Raw genomic sequence first — 22,495 nt, 5'->3', positions numbered from 1 at the left:
CTGCCAAGGCCACTCAACTCCTAACCTCATTACAGTTCAATGGCCCAAACATGGACAAAAGAGCTTAACTCAAGAGGGGAGGTGAGAGCATTACCTTTGACTTCAAGAAACCAAAAAAGGGAATCAGGGGGAAATCTCTCCACTCAGTGCAGTTATACCTAGCAAAAAGGAAGATAATTTTGGTTATTGAAGGTCAATCATATCAATCCCAGGACATCACTGCAGGAGTTCCTCAGGGTAGTGTCCTAGGCCTAACCATCTTCAGCTGCTTCATCAAGGACTTTCCCTCCATCATAAGGTCAGAAGTGGGGATGTTCACTGATGATTGCACAATCAGTACCATTCTAACTCCTCAGATACTAAAGCAAGATACATATGCAGCAAGACCTGGACAACATTCAGGGTCAGGCTGATAAGTGGCGAGTAACATTCATGCCACACAAGTACCAGGCAATGACCATATCAACCCACCCAGAGACAATCTCATCATCACCCCTTCACATTCAATGGCATTACCATCACTGAATCCCACACTACAGTCTGTGGGGTTACCATTAACCAGAAGTGAACTGGACCACTCTGGCTACATGAACAGGTCAGAGGTTGAGAATTTTCTGGCGAGTAATTCACCTCTTGATTCCCCAAAGCCTGTCCACCATTTACAAGTCTCAAGTCAGGAGCGCAATGGAATACTCTCCACTTGTCTGGATGAGTGCAGCTCCAACACATTCAAGAAGCTTGCCACCACCCAGGACAAAGCAACATGCTTGATTGGCAACCACCCACCACAATAAACATTAGTTCCCTCCACAATCGATGAATAGTGACAGCAGTGTGAGCGATCTACAAAATGCACTATAGCAGCTCACCAAGGTTCCTTCAACAGAAACTTTCAAATCTGCAACCCCTACCACCCAGGAGGTCAAGGGCAGCAGATTCATGGAATCACCTGCAAGCCACTGACTTGGAATGGCGAGTTCATTCACTGTTACTGGGTCCAAATCCATCATCCAGACAAGTCCTAAAACTCCATCACTAACACCACTGCAGGTGCACCTATACCACATGGACTGCAGTGGTTTGAGGCATCTCACCATAACCTTCTCAAGAGCAATAAGAGATGAGCAACAAATGCTGGCCAGTCTGGAACACCCACATCCCTTAAAAAAAGAATAAAAGGACAGACAAGGCCTAAAATAGCTGACGGCTCCAATATTGGAACTGGAGCAAAGGAAAGTCAAAGTTGAAGAATTGGTGTCATAAGAAAATTAAGAGCTGGAATTTACATAGCTCACAATGGTGAAGCCATGAAGAGTTTTGTAAACAAGTTTGAGGATTTTGAATTAAATGCATCATGAAAGCTAAAACTAATGGAGAGATCCGTGCCACAAATACAAGGGATGTCTGGCCTGTTTTTTTTTTTTTTTAAACAGAAAGGTTGGAAAGAGCTACCAAACAATATCTGCGACTTGTGACCACATTCAAGCAGCTAATTTGTCCAATTAAGCTTATAATAAGAGTTCATTTGGAATCAAGTTGTTACCTGCCAGTGCCGGCAACCATTTGAGGGCATTTAAAAAGTGCATTTTTCAATTCATTGTATATTAGTATGGAACCTACAGAGATAGAAATGCTGGACAAGTTTAGCTCCTGCACTTAGATAGAAACCCATGTGTACTTCAGCTTACAGTATGACATTATTTTTCTGTTGAGGAACTGGTATAAGAGACATCTATTTCACATTTTTGAGTCAATATTTGTAAATTGCTTCACACCAATACTGACTGACGCCACCTTCAAAAGGTGGAGGCAGGACGGGGGGACACTGACAGTCAGGGACCTATACATGGACGACAGGATCGCAACACTGGACGAACTGACAGAGAAATTTCGGCTAGCTGGGGAGAACGAGCTACGGTACCTGCAGCTCAAAAACCTCCTACGAAAGGAGACAAGGACGCACCCACAACCGCCACGACAGACACTACTGGAAGACCTACTGGACGCAAGTATCCTAGAGAAAGGGAACTGTAGCGACATGCATGACCGACTGGTAGAAAGGGACGACACCGTACTGGACGCAACAAGAATGAAATGGGAGGACGACCTGGGGATTGAGATAGGGTGGGGACTCTGGAGTGAAGCACTGCATAAGGTCAACTCCACCTCCACGTGCGCAAGGCTCAGCCTGACGCAACTAAAAGTGGTACATAGAGCCCACTTAACAAGAAACCGTACGAGTAGGTTCTTCCCGGAGGTGGAGGACAGATGTGAACGGTGCCAAAGAGGCCCGACCAACCACGCCCACGTGTTTTGGTCTTGCCCCAGACTTGTGGAGTACTGTACAGCCTTCTTCGAGGATATGTCCAAAGTGGTGGGGGTGAGGGTGGAGCCATGCCCGATAGTGGCGGTCTTCGGGGTTTCAGACCAGCCAGATCTATTCCTGGGGAGGAGGGCGGACGCCCTTGCCTTTGCCTCCCTGATCGCCCGCCATAGAATCCTGTTTGGTTGGCGGTCAACAGCACCGCCCAGAGCTGCAGACTGGCTGTCCGACCTCTCGGAATCTCTCCAAATGGAGAAAATCAAATTCGCCATCCGAGGGTCAGATGACGGCTTCCACAGAACGTGGGAGCCATTCATGCAATTGTTCCGGGACCTGTTTGTGGCCAACGAACAAGAGGAAGAATAGTCGGGCGGCCAAGAATCAGGGGAAAATGGACGGGAATCGGGGGAAGGTAGGCCGGGGGCGGGGGGGGGGGGGGGGGGGGGGGGCTACGGGTTCGTTATGGGGGTTTGATGGCTAGCTAAGGCCCAAAACCAATCTGTAAATAATTGCCTATAAACATGTGCCTCGGCCATATTGGGAAATGTAAAATATGTATGCCGGCTAAAGGGGGCGGCCACAGTTGTTATTATGAAGATGCTTACCTGTAAATATACATGTTAATTTTTGCGTGTTTTTTTTTTCCTTCTCTAATAATTTGTAATTTGTTGGATATAAAATATGAAAACTCAATTAAAAACATTTCAAAAAAAAAATATTTGTAAATTGCCATTTTAAAAGTCATATGATATTTTGCTGCCAATTGTCATGCCACAGTCGCAGGCTCTGACCACTCTGGTTTCACGGAGCATGCTCTGTCCCAGCTCTCTCCCAATTTTGAAGACGCATGAGAACTCTTGCGTGGTATAGGATATCCAGTAGTAAAAGCAATTTAAATGAAACTTGGGATGTTAAGAAGCACTCTCAGAACTCTTACAAAAGGAGATGAGAACTATCTTTGGCTATTATTTAAAATACAAAAATCGGAGCATGCAGATTGAGAAAGGCAGACAAAACCCAAGCTGTTTTGGGAAGAAACAAAATCAATTACCTGGATCATTTGATCGATCATTCGGATGAAACCTGGGTGACGCCCAACTATAATATTACGCAGTTGATATGGCGTATCGAGGGAAAAGAGCCACACCAAGACAAGCCACAGAAACATTCCAGTGCTTCATCACTTCAAACCATTTTGCTTTTTACTGTGCACGACCAGCTAGGGTACTCAAGAACCAGCACTTCAGTAAATACATTGCTGCTTCAAATTATCAAAATGGGAGGTGGTGGGGTCTCGGGGGAGGGGGCGGAGTCTTGGTGTGTAGGGGCGGGGTCTAGTGGCAGGAGGGGGTGCGGTCTGGGGTGGGCAGGGTCTAGGGGTGGATCAGGTCTCAGTCACTGCCATTTATTAACTTGTATTAAATTGGGCGGCATGTGGCGCAGTGGATAGCACTGGGACTGCAGTTCTGAGGACCCGGGTTCGAATCCCGGCCCTGGGTAACTGTCCGTGTGGAGTTTGCACATTCTCCCCATGTCTGCGTGGGTTTCACCCCCACAACCCAAAGATGTGCAGGTTAGGTGGATTGGCCACGCTAAATTGCCCCTTAATTGGAAAGAAAAATAATTGAGTACTCTAAATTTATAAAAAAAAAACAAAAAAAAAGAAACTTGTATTAAATTGGCATAGAGCACGTTACACCAAACGACTGTATACCCGTACAAAGTTTTCACAAACCTCATCAGAATTCATCAACTTGCATTTATGATATAATTATAACTATAAATGGGCCAAAGAGCTTCACAGAGGGATTAACATACTGAGAGACAATTATTCCAAAAGAGAGACTACTGACCCAGACACAGATTGGGTATTTTAAGTTTAAAATTTGTATCTTTCTTTTCTCAGATCATATTTGAGATGACTATTACTATGCTTGTTCTTCTCACAAACAGTGAGATCTTTTGTGCAATAGTTTATAACATAAATTTGCAAGGGTCTATGAAAAAATTATACGAAGAAATTAAATTAAAATAATTTTACCTTCAGGATCATATGTTTGGAATACTCTTCTAGCTTGTTCCCAGGGAGATTCTGGGGCAACTAAGGACATTTCCTACAGGAAAAAAATACATTGTATAAAGATTTACAGTTGTTAAAAATTCATTTTTCTCCTTAAAACACAGAAAAATATAGGCATCAACAAACACAAGACTTGCATTCTATACTGCACAATTTTGATAAAGCATTTAACAAAATATTCCATTATGACACGAGAAAATATGAATCATAGCATTGTGAATGAAAAGTACTCTTCTGTACACAATGAGAAAAAGTCTGAAGTTATCCACTTTGACACAAAATGCAGAGTATTTCTCAAACGGTGAGAGAGAATGTTGTTGTCCAAAGGTAGAAGTTTTACAACACCAGGTTAAAGTTCACCAGGTTCACCTGAGGAAGGAGCAGTGCTCCGGAAGCTAGTGTTTGAAACAAGCATGTTAGACTTTAACCTGGTGTTGTAAGACTTCTTACTCTGCTCACCCCAGTTCAACGCCGGCATCTCCACATCATGGTTGTCCAAAGGGACCTAGGTTTTTGTTCCTGAGTCACAAAAAGCTATCATGCAGCTGCAGCAAGCAATTAAAGTGGCAAATGGTATGTTGTCCTCCATCGCTATAGGATTAGAGTACAGGAGTACTTGGCGAGACCGCACTTGGGAGTTTTGTGTAGTCTTGGTCTGCTTAATTAAAAAAAAAAAAATTTAACGTACCCAATTCATTTCTTTTTCCAATTAAGAGGCAATTTAGCGTAGCCAATCCACCTAACCTGCACATCTTTGGGTTGTGGGGACTAAACCAACGCAAACACGGGGAAAATGTGCAAACTCCGCATGGACAGTGACCCAGAGCCGGGATCGAACCTCAGACCTTGGTGCTGTGAGGCAGCAGGGCTAACCCACTGCGTCACCGTGCTGCCATCGTCTTGGTCTCCTTAATAAGGAAAGATATTTTTGCCACAGAGGGAGTGTAAGAGGTTCAGCAGATTAATCCCTGGGATGGGAGCTTGCCTTATTAGAAACTGAGCCTGTATTCTAGGATAAAAGCAAATTCCTGCGAATGCTGGAATCTGAAATAAAAACAGAAAGTACTGCACACCTTCAGCAGGTCTGACAACATCTGTGGAGAGAAAAGGGAGCTAACGTAGAGTCTGGGTGACTCTTTGTCAAAGCCTGTATTTAGGCCTGTATTCTCTTCAGTTTCAATGAAAGGTGATCTCATTGACATTGACTAAATTCTTACTAGGCATGACAGGGTAGATGTAAATACGATGTTTTCCCCTGGCTGGTCTAGAACTAAGGGACACAATCTCAGACTAAGGAAAATGAAAAATGAAATGAAAATTGCTTGTCACGAGTAGGCTTCAATGAAGTTACTGTGAAAAGCCCCTAGTCGCCACATTCCGGCGCCTGTCCCGGGAGGCTGGTACGGGAATCGAACCGTGCTGCTGGCCTGCTTTAAAAGCCAGCGATTTAGCCCAGTGAGCTAAACCAGCCCGAGCATGCCACTGAAGAGTGAGGAGGGCGAGAAATTTCTTCACTCAGGTGGGCGAATCTTTGAAATTCTCTACCCCAGAACTGTGGAAGCTCAATCATCGAGCATGTTCAAGATAGAATCGATAGGTTCCTGGATACTAATGACATCTCGGGGTATGGGGATGGCACAAGAAAGTGACCTTGAGCTAGCTGATCAGCCGTGATCTAACTGATGCTCAACAGGCTGAAGGGACTACTTCTTCTCCTACGTTCCTATTTCTGGAAATTGAATTCCTGAATATGGTGTGCATGGTTTAAAAAAGTTTGTTCACAATTAAATGAAACATTCCAAAAATTCCCAGTCATGTCAAAACAATATACCCAGTCTCAATGTCAGCCAGCAGCTTACTTTCTGGTAAATACCTAAAAACCATGATATTACTTTTTTATGGAAATAAATAAAATGAGAATTGTACCAAAGTAATGAAATATTTAGTTCAGTTTCTAGTGCTGCGATAGCTATAAATCATTGGCGCACTATTTCTGCAATCTGTTTCAAGTCTTCTGGGTATCATTTCCGGTGTTCGTTGCCCTGAGACAATCTGGATTTGGCATTAAATTTATACATTTTAGAAATGGTACTGCTCCAAGCCTCTGTCCCTTTCAACAAAAGCACATACAGTTTCATTCCCTGCCAGATCGAAATACATTTGACATTTACTGGAACATTTATAATTAAAATGTATAATATGGCAAACCCTCATCGAGCTTGGAACAAAGCCCATTTTTTCCATGGCATACAATAACTGCAATATTCAGAAAAGTAACCTAAATTACATGAGACCCGAGGCATTTAACACCAATGGAAGCTGTGTGTAATTTAACTTCTAGCATGCTTCCCTGGCCTTAAATGTATGCAACATGAATGTGGTCCCATTGTCATGAAATTTTAATAATGAGATCAGAAAAACAGTAGAAAAGTGATTTGTTTGGGATCAATTTTCTCTCATTCAGGTTAACTTCTTTCAGGACTAAGTTTCATAATTACATATTGCCATCTTATACTTCGTGAAAGTGGCAGTTCATTGTGTCTGCTCAGACAACAGAGCAAGTTAACAGAGTACAGGAATCATTACAAAGTTGAGACCAATCCCAATCTCAGTCAATGTTCACATACAGGAATCAAAGCTGGAACCTTCAGCACTGTATGGTTCAGTTGTATTAAGTCTTTAATGGGAAAACAGAGGAGGTACACATGTTACAACTTCACTTCCTGGTTTGTGAAAGAATTTGGCCTCTTGAAAATGCTGAAAGGATACTTTAAAGTTACATTTTTCTTTAGTTACAATCACATGGCACCTGATTTGCAAGCTCACTCTTGATCTTTTCAATTATGCATAAGAAATTCAGCATGTCCTTGAATATTGCCAAAGCAAAATTCAGGTCAACCCACACCTGGCCAAACAAATATTCCAGGTCCCAGTCGAGGGAGAGACTCATGAGGGAGTGACTGATGTAATAAAGTAGTTCTATATTCTGCAACTTTTGACATACAAGTCGGAAGATTGTTCTTCTTAAATTGTACAAGTAATGAAAGGGGTAAGATTGGGAGTAGTAGCAAGAGCTTCAATAGAGGATTTGGCTCCAACAGCTCTACACTTAGCATAAAAGAATAAAAATGGCTGGCTAAAGGAAAAAAGGCCAGTCTAGCTTCCGAAAGGATGCATTATACAATGGCCAGACCAAATATTGAAAAAACCTCACAAACGTGATCTGAGGACTACAGATCTATAATTATAATCTTTAGTAGGCTTACAGTAACACTGCAATGAAGTTACTGTCAAAGTCCCTAGTCGTCACATTCCAGCGCCTGTTCGGCTACACAGAGGGAGAATTCAGAATTTCCAATTCACCTAACAGCACGTCTTTTGGGACTTGTGGGAGAAAACCAGAGCACCTGGAGGAAACCCATGCAGACATGGGGAGAACATGCAGACTCCACACAGACAGTGACCCAAGCCAGGAATCAAACCCAGATCCCTGGCACTGTGAAGCAACAGTGCTACCGTGCTGCCCTGCAATCTGTCAAGATTAAATCTTACTTGCAAAGAAAACAACTTTAAACAAGAATTCATATTTTGTGTTCCACAGTATTTCACCTCGAACAGAACATAGAAGTTTGATGAGACAGAAGTAAAAAATTAAAATTAAATTTAAAAATATAAACCGTCACCTTCCTGCACAGTTCCACAGAAGTCATATTGGACTTGAAATGTTAACTGTTTCTGTCCCCATTGATGCTGTCAGACCTCCTGAATTTTTCCAGTGTTTTTGGTTTTTATTCCAGATTTCCAATATCCGAAGTATTTTGCTTTTATTACCCCAGCTTCTCTCATCTTTCCATATAACTATTGTACTCCATAAATAAAGCCAAAGGTTTCATGTTTTTTTAAAAATTAAAATGCCTTCTCAGTTAGTGCTGCCATCTTTAATGATTTGTGTACTAAACCCCCAGGTTCCTGCACCCCCTTTAAAAATGTACAATTTAGTTCATATTACTCTCTTCATTCCTATCAAAATGCATCACTGCACACGTGACCTAAATTTAACCTGCCACGTGCCTGCCTATTTCACCAGCCTCGAGTCCCCCTGACATTCATTGCTATCCACCTCATTGTTTACTAAACTTCTGGGTTTCGTGCCATGTTCAAACAATGAAATTACGCCGAGTATACCCATGTCATTTATGTATAAAGAGCAGCAGTGGCCACAATAAATATTGGGAAATACCACTGAATAAGTATGTAAGAAAAATGAGGAGACCATACAGCACCTCGAGCTTGCTCCACCATTCAACACGATCAATGAAATGAAATGAAATGAAAATCGCTTATTGTCACGAGTAAGCTTCAAATGAAGTTACTGTGAAAAGCCCCTAGTCGCCACATTCCGGCGCCTGTTCGGGGAGGCTGTTACGGGAATTGAACCGTGCTGCTGGCCTGCTTTCAAAGCCAGTGATTTGGCCCTGTGCTAGCACGGTAGCATTGTGGATAGCACAATTGCTTCACAGCTCCAGGGTCCCAGGTTCGATTCCGGCTTGGGTCACTGTCTGTGTGCAGTCTGCACATCCTCCCCGTGTGTGCGTGGGTTTCCTCCGGGTGCTCCGGTTCCCTCCCACAGTCCAAAGATGTGCAGGTTAGGTGGATTGGCCATGATAAATTGCCCTTAGTGTCCAAAATTGCCCTTAGTGTTGGGTGGGGTAACTGGGTTATGGGGATAGGGTGGAGGTGTTGACCTTGGGTAGGGTGCTCTTTCCAAGAGCCGGTGCAGACTCGATGGGCCGAATGGCCTCCTTCTGCACTGTAAATTCTATGATAAACAGCCCCTCAAGGAGGGTCTTTTGCCTCAACTCTATTTTTCTGTCCATTTCGGATATTTTTCTGTCCATTTCGGATATCCCTCAATGACCAAAATCTGACTATGTCAGTCTTAAATATATTCACCGATGGCTCATCCATACTATCGCAGTAGAGAATTCCAAAGATTCATACACATCTTAGTTATAAATAATGTAAGGGTCCTTCCTGATGATTTCCTTATTTCCTATCTCTTTTTTTGCTGTTATCATTTTGATTCATGGATGCTCAATGGACATGCATCCTTAAGTCAAGCAGCAGAGAGAATGGGGAATTTAAAAAGTTGCAACATAGTATATGGTACTAGCTTTCGAGCAGCTGAACTCAGACTTTGTGGCACCCGAGAGATTGATTGGATGGTGGTAAATTAATTGACCAAAAGGTCATATTCTGCCTGGTAACAAATAGTGATTAGATCCTGCCTCAGTGGAATGATTTCCAGAGACCTAAGGAAAGCAGAGTTGGTCCCGGATGCTCAAGGAAGGAGCTGTGAGCGCCTTCTCTCCCCTTTTTCTCTCTCTTCAGAAATGCTGTGAGCTGCTGTATTTATGAACCTACAGAGAAAACATTAGACTGGAAACAGAAATCTCAAACTGAAAGCTTTGAAGCAAGGTGTGTTAGAAACAACCATCTGAAACTTAACTTTTTTATTTTGCTTCTTATTTTACACTTTTCTTCTGTGTGTGTGCGTGTGCCTGTATATAGAGGGTGTGTGAGTTAAAGTGGGTGTGTGGGTGAGGGAGATTAGGAATTAGATGATAGTTAACCAGTTGTATTTACTGCAATGGTCTTTGTTATAAATAAAAAATAATTTGTGTTCAAATTTACAAACCTGATGACTGTAATTATTGGACAGCCAAGCGTTGTCAAAGACTTCGGGTATTTTTCTAAGAATCTGTACTTTTCTTTGTTCTTTTAGGATGGGAATAGAGGGATACGGACCACGGAAGTGTAAAAGATTTTAGTTTAGGTGGGCAACATGGTCGGCACAGGCTTGGAGGGCCGAAGGGTCTCTTCCGGTGTTGTACTTTTCTTTGTTCTTTGTTCATTGGTTAATTCAATTGTGTTGCGACTACGGGTCATAGGGGGCTGGAATTGACCTTGTTGTAACAGTATCACCTCCGTATCCTCAGGCTATTCCCCCAGATTCTGGTTTATCCAACTAGGAAAATAGCTTGTGCCTTCCGGTCACGCCTCTCCAAAGTCATATATGGTTCAACGAGATCACTTCAGCCTTCTAAACTCTAGATAATATACACCAAATTTACTCAGCCTATCATAGGACAACCTGCTCATCCCAGGAAACGATCGAGTCAACCTCTGTTATAACATCTGCAAGACAAGTACATCCTTCCCCTAGATATACCTTCCTCCAGCCCTGAAAAATCCACCATTCACCATTATTGCCTATTTTATGTCCCTTAGCCAATTTTGTTATGTTTGGTAATGGTCTAGACATGATCCCTGCAAGAGGCTAATAATGGGCGCTAGCTGCTTTCTTATACTTGGAAAATTAACTTGGCCAACACATTATTATTTATTGTTAAATAATTGCAATGAATTCCTAAAACCAACAGTTTTGCAATTTCAAAAGTACAAAGATCAAGTATCTAAAAAATAAAATGGCTTGGGACTTGCATGGTTTGAAATAGTTTTAAGGACAGGCTATGTAGAAAGTTTGTGGGTGATGCAAGTGATTAAAACTACTTAAAACCTGAACTAAAGCCAGTTTCTTTAGATAGCAACACAGTATTATTCAACTATCAACTTCAGTTCTTGGCCTTGAATGACGATTACAAACGTTTTTATAACAAATAGACTCTGGCAATGAAATTGAAAAAAAACAGCAGTGTTATCGGATTAGAATGTACATCACAGGATAGTAGAGAAAATAAGAGAAAAATCCAGCCATTCCCCCGCTCACTGATCATTAAGGGATTGTACATATTTCCACCACATTCCACCCAATTACCTTGCACCATGTAAATATACATAAAAAAATAAGGAGATAAAAATGTTGATTTTCTTGACGGATATACTGCAGAATTCCATCTGTCTGCTTAGGTGGATGCAAAAGATCCCACAACACTATTTTGAAGAGATCTGCCTGGTGTCAAGCCAATATTTATCCCTCAATTATCAGAAAAGACAAACAGATTATCTGGTCATTATGACATTGCTGTCTGTGGGGGTTTGCTGTGGGGAGATTAGCTGCTGCGTTTCCTGCTTTACAACTGTGACTTCACTTCAATACTTTGTTGGTTCTGAGGTGCTCAATGGGTGAGTAAAGGGACATATATGCAAGTCTTTCTTACTTAAAAAAAAATTAAGAATTGAACAGCCCGCAAATTAGTCACACTGATGTCCATATGCGGATCCCAGAATATGCACCTGTTTCACAAAGCTCTACACCAGAATCACCAACTTGAAACATTTACCCCTTTTTGAACAGCTCTAAGGAGCATATTCAATTCAAATTGTTAATGATAATGGTTGCTGCACCAGCAAAGATAGCAACAGAGGTCTTGTGTCATTTTCAGCTTTGTTTTTCCCCATCATATGTGCTTTATGAGCAAGCATGCACTAGAAGAAAAACACGATTGTTGCAAAGTAAAGGTAAAAGGTAAAGCCGCCATAGTCCCAGATGACCACAGGTTGTTTTCCCCTTTGAAGGGGAACTAACTAGTGGTGATTTAACCTGAGGATCAGCATATCTCAGGCGAAGTCAGGGCCTTCTATGTCACAAGGTACCAGTTGGTTCATTAACATTCTTGAAGGTAATCTGCTTGCCTATCCAAGCTAACATACGACTCAATCCAACACAATGTGATCCTCTGGGTAACTAGTGATGGGTAATAAGTATCACCTTGCTAGTGTTACCCATATTCCAAAACAAATATATAAAAATAACCTGGCAATTATACAGCAATTGTAATCCTACCTTACATTTAAAAAGGTCCTCAAGTGCTTCAGAGCCAAATAATTACCTTGGAACGGTCACCACTGTTGAAAGCAACAAATTTCTGCACAGCAAAGTCCGACAAACATGAATCAGTCACAGTTAATCCATGTCTTTAGTGATGCTGATTGGGAAATAAACACTAGCTGGACATCAGGAGAATCCCAGCATTCTTTGTGACTGATGCCATGGTAGCTTTTACATTCACCTGAAAAGACCTTTGTGCATCACATTGTCTAAAGAGTAGCACAAGGCAGCATTTATTAGGTAATTTTACTGAAGTGATGACATACTTAAATTCTGGGGTCAGGTTTGAACTCAATGCTCTGTTGGCACCAGCTTGCTTTTAACAGCATTTTTTGGAGGCTGCATACATGTGAACAAACATTAGTATTTTTGGTTTAGGAGTACAAATGGGACCCAAAAGACCTTTAACAGCTTTAAATGTTAGTATTTCTGCAACTCCATTTTAAACAGCAGTCCATCATTTACATGTTGCCAATCCCTTGTGCTAAAGCATATTGCTGTGGGTAGTCCTGGCTTTCATCATCCTCTTCCTGCTATTTCACTGAAAGCAAGGATGTTTAGAGAACAAAGACTCTACTACAGCCATGAAACAAGAAGTCAATGACGATCCACATCTGAAACATTAACTCATCTGCTGTTTCCATAGTTGGTGATTGACCTGCTGAGTTTTTCTAACATTTTCTGTTTGGGAATTCTAGAATTTGTAGTTTTGCTTTTGTTCCAAAATAGTCCTGTCGTTGAAAATAAATAATCTAGTTTCTTCGGACTGCTGAATCAGTTAATTCTTCCAATTCTCAGAGGTTTAGGTACTTGGGGATTCAGGTAGCGAGGGAATGGGCGGGGCCCCATAAGTGGAATTTAACAAAGCTGGTGGAGGAAGCCAGGGAGGATCTTAAGAGGTGGGATACACTGCACTTCACGTTGGCGGGGAGGGTCCAAGTGGTGAAAATGAATATTCTGCCGAGGGTTTTGTTTATCTTTCAGGCTCTCCCGATCTTTATACCAAAGGCCTTTTTTCGGAAACTGGACACAATCATCTCTGACTTTGTATGGGCAAGGAAGGTGTCGAGGGTGGGGAGAACTCTGCTACCGAGGCAGAGGCAGCAGGGAGGGTTGGTGTTGCCAAATTTGCTTCATTATTATTGGGCGGCGAATGTGGACACGGTGCGTCGGTGGTGGGAAGGAGAAAGGGTAGAGTGGGTTAGGATGGAGGAGGAATCTTGTAAGGGGTCTAGTTTGAGGGCTATGGTGACGGCAGCATTGCCAATGGTTCCGAGTAGGTATTCAGTGAGCCCAGTGGTGAGTCCACGGTGAAGATATGGAATCAGCTGAGGAGGCATTTTAGGGTGGAAGAGATGTCGGTGCTAACGCCACTGTGCGAGAATCATGGGTTCGAGCCGGAGGGGATGGATTGTGTATACAGCAGGTGGAGGGAAGTGGGGCTGTTCAAGGTGAGGGATTTGTATTTGGAGGAAGGGTTTGCCAGTCTGGAGGAGCTAAGGGAGAGGGTAGAGCTGCCGAGGAGTAGAGAGTTCAGGGATATACAGGTTAAGGACTTTGTACGAAAAGTCTGGAAGGGGTTCCCTAGATTGCCGGGATTCACCCTGCTGGAGCGACTGCTGCTTCCGGAAGTGGAAGGGGAGGGAAGAATTGGGGATATATATAAGTGGCTGGGTGAGCAGGGAGGTGACGATCAAGGAGAAATGGGATGCGGAGTTGGGAGGGGAGATCAATTGGAGAGTATGGAGTGAGGCACTGTGAAGGGTAAACGGGACATCCTCTTGTGCAAGGATGAGCCTGATACAGTTTAAGGTGGTGCACAGGGTGCATATGACTCGGGCGAGAATGAGTGGGTTCTTTCAGGGGTTGGCAGATGAGTGTGAGAGGTGTGGGCGGGGCCAGCAATTCATACGCACATGTTTTGCGGTTGTGAAAAATTGGGAAGATTCTGGGCAGGAGTGTTCGCGGTCTTAGCCAGGATAGTGGAGGAGGGAGTGGACCTGGACCCTTTGGTGCCGATATTTGGGGTTTCAGAGAAGCTGGAGCTCATGGAGGGGAGGAAGGCCGATGTCTTGGCCTTCGCCTCTCTGATTGCACGCCGACAAATTTTGCTGGAGTGGCGGTCAGCATCGCCACCGGGGGTAGCAGCATGGTTGGGTGACCTGTACGACTTCCTGCAGTTAGAGAAGATAAAGGATGAGTTAAGGGGCTCAGCAGGGGAGTTTGAGAAAAGGTGGGGGATGTTTGTGACCGTGTTTGAGGAGCTGTTCGTCGCAGTGGGGGTGTGAAAAAGGAGAAAAAGCTGTACAAACTGTATAGTTGATTGTTGGGAAGAATGTTTCCCGGGGTGTTTATTTGCTGTAACCTACTTTGATACAAGTTTGAATAAAATGCGTTTTTAAAAAAAAATTCTTCCAATTCTCAAATCAATATATATTTCAAATTCAGTGCATCCATAAAACCACATGCAAAGGAAAATAGTTACGGCAACATGTAAAAATCACCATTCATTTTGAAAAAAACATTTGTGGGGAAAACCATTTACTATATAGATTGTTGTCCTCTCTTATAAGATATAAATGCCATGACCAGGTTTAATGGATACTGGCAGCTCGTTGCTCCCTCATCCAAGTGGATAATCCTCAAGTGATTCCTGTCCAATCTGTATCTGCAGGATATTAAGGGATCAAACACATCCAGCCAAACTCAAATATATACTATCAGCAAAGATCATTGGTCAGCAATCAAGCAGAGACTCAGTGATGTTGCTTGTAGGAGCATGTGCACAAATAGGTCAGTAGGTTCCCTACAAGACTTCAATGGTGTTTCATTGGTTGTAGGGTGCCTTGGGATGCCCCGAGGTCATGAAAGGAAAAAAAAAATTTCTATGCCTGTTTAGCTGCAGTTAATTATTGACCATGAAAAATGGGTAATTGAAAACGAAGCTTTGAATGTGGGGTATTTTTATGTGCTCAGTATGATCAGGCATGATCTAATAAAGCTTCAGGAAGCGTGGAGGTTTTAAGAATTGTAGACATGCTTAAAAAGTAAATTCACTAATCCTTTTTATTCCCATTAGAGAGTGGTGTTGATAGGTCACATGGATCAGAAAATCAGTAGGAGCCAGAATTGCCAGCCTCCCTCAAGGTTCAACTGTTCAGCATCAAGCAAGTGCTTGGTTCTGGGACCCCTGTGAGCCAGAGGACTTATGAATATTTCGGGGCAGATGGAAGACATAACATTTAATCACTACTGAACCTCCCCCAACACCCAAGATAATCAGAAAGCTCCAATCCAGACTGCCTGCAGTGCAACCACAGGCCCACAAGCATGCAGTTGTGCTCACATCTCTCATTTAAGTTGTAGGCACAACTGCTGCACTTAGAATTTCTGAAGGCAGTCACATGAACTAAGACATGAAAAAAATGTTTCTCCTTCACAGCTGTAGCAAACTAAGCAGGCACAGCTCCAGGGTCCCAGGTTCGATTCCCGGCTTGGGTCACTGTCTGTGCGGAATCTGCACGTTCTCCCTGTGTGTGCGTGGGTTTCCTCCGGGTACTCCGGTTTCCTCCCACAGTCCAAAGACGAGCAGGTCAGGTGGATTGGCCATGTTAAATTGCCCTATGTGTCCATAAAAGAGATTTGACATGGTTACTCAGTTACAGGAATGGGGTGGACTTCAGTAGGGGGCTCTTTCGAAGGACGGCTGCAGACGCGATGGGCCGAATGGCCTCCTTCTCCACTGTAAATTCTATGATTCCTTTGAGAAAAAGTTGCTATTCTCTCGTGCCACAATTCATTGTCTATCGTTTAAACAGCCTTGTACTTTATGTAATCACAATTACAGATAATTGATTGATTGATTGAATTATTGTCACATAAGAACATAAGAACTAGGAGCAGGAGTAGGCCACCTGGCCCCTCGAGCCTGCTCCGCCATTCAATTAGATCATGGCTGATCTTTTGTGGACTCAGCTCCACTTTCCGGCCCGAACACCATAACCCTTAATCCCTTTATTCTTCAAAAAACTATCTATCTTTACCTTAAAAACATGTAATGAAGGAGCCTCAACTGCTTCACTGGGCAAGGAATTCCATAGATTCACAACCCTTTGGGTGAAGAAGTTCCTCCTAAACTCAGTCCTAAATCTACTTCCCCTTATTTTTAGGCTATGCCCCCTAGTTCTGCTTTTACCGGCCAGTGGAAACAACCTGCCCGCATCTATCCTATCTATTCCCTTCATAATTTTAAATGTTTCTATAAGATCCCCCCTCATCCTTCTAAATTCCAATGAGTACAGTCCCAGTCTACTCAACCTCGCCTCATAATCCAACCCCTTCAGCTCTGGGATTAACCTAGTGAATCTCCTCTGCACACCCTCCAGTGCCAGTACGTCTTTTCTCAAGTAAGGAAACTGAACACAATACTCCAGGTGTGGCCGCACTAACACCTTATACAATTGCAACATAACCTCCCTAGTCTTAAACTCCATCCCTCTAGCAATGAAGGACAAAATTCCATTTGCCTTCTTAATCACCTGTTGCACTTGTAAACCAACCTTCTGTGACTCATGCACTAGCACACCCAAGTCTCTCTGAACAGCGGCATGCTTTAATATTTTATCGTTTAAATAATAATCCCGTTTGCTGTTATTCCTACCAAAATGGATAACCTCACATTTGTCAACATTGTATTCCATCTGCCAGACCCGAGCCCATTCACTTAACCTATCCAAATCCCTCTGCAGACTTCCAGTATCCTCTGCACTTTTCGCTTTACCACTCATCTTAGTGTCATCTGCAAACTTGGACACATTGCCCTTGGTCCCCAACTCCAAATCATCTATGTAAATTGTGAACAATTGTGGGCCCAACACGGATCCCTGAGGGATACCACTAGCTACTAATTGCCAACCAGAGAAACACCCATTTATCCCAACTCTTTGCTTTCTATTAATTAACCAATCCTCTATCCATGCTACTACTTTACCCTTAATGCTATGCATTACATGCTATGCAGTACAGTAAAAAGCATTTTTCTGCGGCCAAGGGAATGTACACAGTAGACAAAAAGAATAATCGACAGTACGTTGACAAATGGTACATCAACAAACAGTGCGGAACTAAGGGCCAAACAAAGTAAATACATGAGCAAGAGCAGCATAGGATGTCGTGAATAGTGGTCTTACAGGGAACAGATCAGTCCAAGGGAGTGTCGTTGAGGAGTCTGGTAGCTGAAGAGAAGCTGTTCCTATGTCTGGATGTGCAGGTCTTCAGACTTCTGTATCTTCTGCCTGATGGAAGGATCTTGGAGAAAGCAAAGCCTGGATGGGAGGGTCTCTGATAATGCTGACTGCTTTCCTGAGGCAGCGGGAGGTGTGGACAGAATCAATGTGTGGGTGGCAAGTTTGTGTGATGCGTTGGGCTGAGTTCACCCCACTCTGCAGTTTCTTGCGATCTTGGGCCGAGCAGTTGCCATACCAGGCTGTGGTGCAGCCGGATAGGATGCTCTCTATGGTACATCTGTAGAAGTTTGTGAAAGTCGATGCAGACATCCCCAAATTCTTTAGCTTCCGAAGGAAGTAGAGACATTGTTGGGCCTTCTTGACTGTTGCATCAACGTGAGTGGAGCAGGTTTAGACTGTCGTTGATGGTGACCCCTAGGAACTTAGAAGCTTCAGAGCCATTGATGCAGAGGGGGGGGGGGGGGGGGGAGGGGAGATGTCACGCTACGCTTCCTGAAGTCGATTATCAGTTCCATGGTCCTTCCAACATTTAGGGAGAGGTTGTTTTCGGTACACCATGCAACCAAGTGATTTATCTCGCTTCTGTAATGTGATTCGTCGGATACAACCCACCACAGTCGTATTATCTGCAAACTTATAGATTGAGTTGGAGTTACATCTTGCCACACAGTTGTGTGTGTATAGGGACTACAGTAGTGGACTGTGCACACGTCCTGGCGGGGTCCCGGTGTTGAGGACTATTGTGGAAGAGGTGTTGTTGCCTATCCTGACAGATTGCGGTCTTTTGGTGATGAAGTCAAGGATCAGCTGCACAGCGAGCGGTCAAGTCCAAGATTGCAGAGTTTGGTTATTAGTCTCGTTGGGTAATGTGTGTTGAAGGCAGAGCTGTAGTTTATGAGCAGCAGTCTCACGTAGGTGCCCTTGTTGTCGAGGTGTCTGAGTGTTGATTGTACAGCCAGGGAGATAGCATCTGCTGTGGACCGGTTGCTGTGAAGGGCAAACTGCAAAGGATCGAGACCGTCTGGGAGGCTGGCAGTGATTCGATTCATGACTAGCCACTCAAACCATTTTATGATAACAGTGATGTCAGGGCCACCGGTCGGTAGTCGTTGAGGCACACTACCTTGTTCTTCTTTGGTATTGGCATTATGGTGGTCTTCTTGAAGGAGGTGGGGACCTCGGAGCGGAGGAATGAGGTGTTGAAGATGTCTGCGAATACATTCGCCAACTGGTCTGCGCAGGTTCCAAGTGTTCGCCCAGGGACTCTGTCGGGGCCCGTCACATTCCACGGATTCACTTTCAAAAAGGCGGCACTTACCTCTGAGGCTATAGTAGTGGGTATGGGTGTGTCCAGGGCTGTTGGGGCGGGTGGCACTGATGCATTGGTTGACTGCTCAAAGCGGACATAGAACTTGTCCAGTTCATCGGGGAGCCCCAGATATTCCACCTGGCCTTGCTTTGTAGCAAGCGGGTTTGTGTCATTGGCCTGGGTCTCTAGTTTGATGCGGTATTGTCTTTTGGCATCCCTGATGGCTTTCCGTACATCATACCTGGATTTCTTATAGAGGTCAGGGTCGTCAGAATTGAGGGTCGTCAGAATTGAACGCCGCCATCCGGAACTTCAGCAGGGAGTGAACCCTTAGGTTGAGCCAGGGTTTCCGATTGGGGAACACCCGTAGTGTCTTCTTTGGTACACAGTCCTCGACATACTTACTGATGAAGTCTGTGATGGTGGTTGCGTACTCATCCAGGTTGAATATGGAGCAGTCCACAGACTCCAAGCAGATAAACCAATTCAGTTCCAATAATGCAAACTAAAAGCCATTTACAAGTGCAGTTGAAGGCAAATTATGGATGGTTATTTCACCACCATTTTATACACATAAACCTGCCATGTCACAATCACACAACTAACTCATGCAATTGTAGATCTTACTTATCTACAAAACGTGTTTTAATTTTACGTCAATTATTTCCAATAAATCAAATGAGACCTAATTTTTTTTAAGCTAGTTTGAGGTTTTGTTCAAAACAAAGATTAAAAAAACAAAAAAATTTGAAGTACCCAAATCATTTTTGTCCCCCAATTAAGGGACAATTTAATATGGCCAATCCACCTACCTTGCACTTCTTTGGATTGTGGGGGCGAGACCCATTCAGACACGGGGGGGGGGAAAGGAAACGTGCAAACGCCACATGGACAATGATACGGGGCCGGGATCGAACCCGGGTCCTCGGTGCTCTGAGGCAGCAGTACTAAGTACTGCGCCATAGTGGCGCCCTAAAATCTCAAGACTTAACTAGCAAATCTCATTGTATAACCTCCAAATTTTTAATTCACGCAGAATTGGAACAAGTGAAATTTTTTCTAAACAGGTTTCAGGATTCATTTAAAGAATCTATTCTTCTTTATTGGCACCTTTCAAAGGAAGGCAGTGTTTTTTTCACAATATCGCAGAAGAAATCTTTTCACGACATTTGGGGAAAAAAGAAGAAAAAATTGACTTGCCTCTTAACTCCAATTAAGACATTTTTATCAACCAAGTTTTTAACAAGTGTGCAGTTTAAAATCAAGGAGAAAGGTGGGGGAAGGGAGTTTAGGAAAATGTGGCCTGCAGCTGTCACTTCTGCCAGGCTCCTTATTCCTTTAAGCTCTGCCATCTGTGTTTCTCTAGTAATAGGTCTGTGTTTAGGAAATGGGGATAAAGTGACGCTACAAATAATCAATGAATGATTTCCAAGGTTTTTCACCAACTTTGCAAGATATCCTGAATGCAGCTTTTGGATAGGAAGAATCTGCATGACAACCGTGGGCAGCACGGTAGCATGGTGGTTAGCATAAATGCTTCACAGCTCCAGGGTCCCAGGTTCAATTCCTGGCTGGGTCACTGTCTGTGCGGAGTCTGCACGTCCTCCCCGTGTGTGCGTGGGTTTCCTCCGGGTGCTCCGGTTTCCTCCCACAGTCCAAAGATGTGCGGGTTAGGTGGATTGGCCATGCTAAATTGCCCGTAGTGTCCTAAAAAAGTAAGGTTAAGGGGGAGTTCTTGGGTTACGGGTACAGGGTGGATACGTGGGTTTGAGTAGGGTGATCATTGCTCGGCACAACATCGAGGGCCGAAGGGCCTGTTCTGTGCTGTACTGTTCTATATGTTCTAACACTAATACATTACTTAGTACATTTTACAATTAAGCTAGCAGGAAAAAAATCAAAAACAGGCTGATTGTGCAGAGAGACTGACTGCAAATATATATTTTAAAAATTTAGCATTTCCCCATTTAAATCCCATTTGATATTTGCATTACTCCGGTGTTACTTTACATACTACAGGTTTCACTTGCATTTAAGGACAAATTCCACATTTTAAATAGATGGCTTACTAATCCTACCTTAATAACATTGTTATTTTTTTAACATCTTCTGACAAAGTTCGAATCCTTTCCCACCGATTGCCCTTTGAATACTGGTATTAGCTCAAAAGCCTTTGTACTTCACTAAGGTTGCTTCAGTTATTTGACTCATTAAATAGGTACCATCACAATGCCAGGCTTGAGATAAATGTTTGTGGAACAGGTTTACAACAACATTGAATTGATCATAAAGTAGGAGTGAAATGTGATTTTTAAAAAAAATTTTGGTAATTAGAACCAGAAACCTGAGAAGCTCCATTTTATGGGTGCAGAATGAGCTCAATCTTCTCCTAAACTATGATCCCACTAACAGAAACTTAGCTCAATTCTCCTAATATCAATAAAACTGCATAAAGTGGGAATTGTTGAGACCAACACTTGCAGTCTAAATGAAACCAATGGGAAAATTGCTTGTTGCAGAGAGAGAGTGCATTCATGGGATGTGCGCGCAGCTAGCTCTGTGTCCAACACTGAGGAAAACTCTGTGCCACCACCTCTGCTGGGTCTGTCCTGCTGAAGGGTGATGGTCGCGTCTGGATGCTATCTTTAAGTCATGATTCTGTGAGTCTGACTATGTCAGGCTGTTGTTTGTCCATTCTGCGAAACAGCTCTCCCATTAAGGGAATTAGTGCATTAGTAAGGCTGACTTTGCAGGGTCGACAGGGCTGAGTTTGCTATTGTGCCTCGGTCAATGCCAGGTGGTCTAACCGGTTTTGTTCCTTTTAGCGGTTTGATACAACTGATTTAGCCACATTGTTGTTGATCTGGAGTCACATGTAGGCTGGATTCCCTTCCATAAAGAACATTAGTGAACCAGATGGGTTTTTATAACAATTGACAATGGTCATCAAATAACACTTAATTCAAGATTTTATTGAATTCGAATTTCATCATTTACCAATGTGGGATTTGAAGTGTTGGCCAGTGTAGGCTTGAGAGATGAACAGACACTTCCAACACTGATGAAGGTTCAAAGATGTGCGGATTAGGTGGATTGGCCATGCTAAATTGCCCGTAGTGTAAGGTTAATGGGGGGATTGTTGGGTTACGGGTATACGGGTTACGTGGGTTTAAGTAGGGTGATCATTGCTCGGCACAACATCGAGGGCCGAAGGGCCTGTTCTGTGCTGTACTGTTCTATGTTCTATGTTCTAACTCAATTTTATTAACTACTTCTAACTAACTAACACACGATGACTGTGGGTCTAAATAATGCTAACTTAAACTAGAGACCAAAGCCTTGTCCGAACCAGTTGATTCTCTCAGCACGTGTTGTGAGTTTGTGCTGGGTTGAATGAGTTCCTGTTACACCCAGAGGCAGAACCCAGAATGAGCGGGAACCGTGGTGCCCTCTTGCCTTTATAGTGTGTGTATTCTAACTGGTGATTGGCTGCGGTGTTTGTACATGTTGATTGGTCCCTGTGTGTGTCTGCACCATGATATATTGGTATATATTATGACAGGATTCAAACCTGCCCCCCCCCCCCCCCCCCCCACCCATGGCAATACCCTGGGTCTCTGGTACTAGTCCAGTAAAAATGCCACTATGTCCATACACTGCACATCTGGATTTAAGATGTTCTTAT

The 22,495-nt window shown here is 43.3% G+C and overlaps 1 protein-coding gene across 3 annotated transcripts in view; it reads right to left on the bottom strand.

The window, feature by feature from the left end:
• mindy3 (MINDY lysine 48 deubiquitinase 3) overlaps positions 1-22,495 on the bottom strand; it is a 141,810-nt gene that overhangs the window by 49,415 nt on the left and 69,900 nt on the right. For all 3 annotated transcript variants that reach the window (XM_038797948.1, XM_038797949.1, XM_038797950.1), the window contains one exon: positions 4,365-4,437. In XM_038797948.1, the coding sequence (XP_038653876.1) occupies positions 4,365-4,437 (73 nt within the window). The remainder of the gene's footprint in view (positions 1-4,364; positions 4,438-22,495) is intronic.

This window comes from Scyliorhinus canicula, chromosome 5 (assembly GCF_902713615.1).
Source record: "Scyliorhinus canicula chromosome 5, sScyCan1.1, whole genome shotgun sequence".
Taxonomy (NCBI): Eukaryota; Metazoa; Chordata; class Chondrichthyes; order Carcharhiniformes; family Scyliorhinidae; genus Scyliorhinus; species Scyliorhinus canicula.
This window is presented reverse-complemented; position numbering and strand designations above follow the sequence as displayed.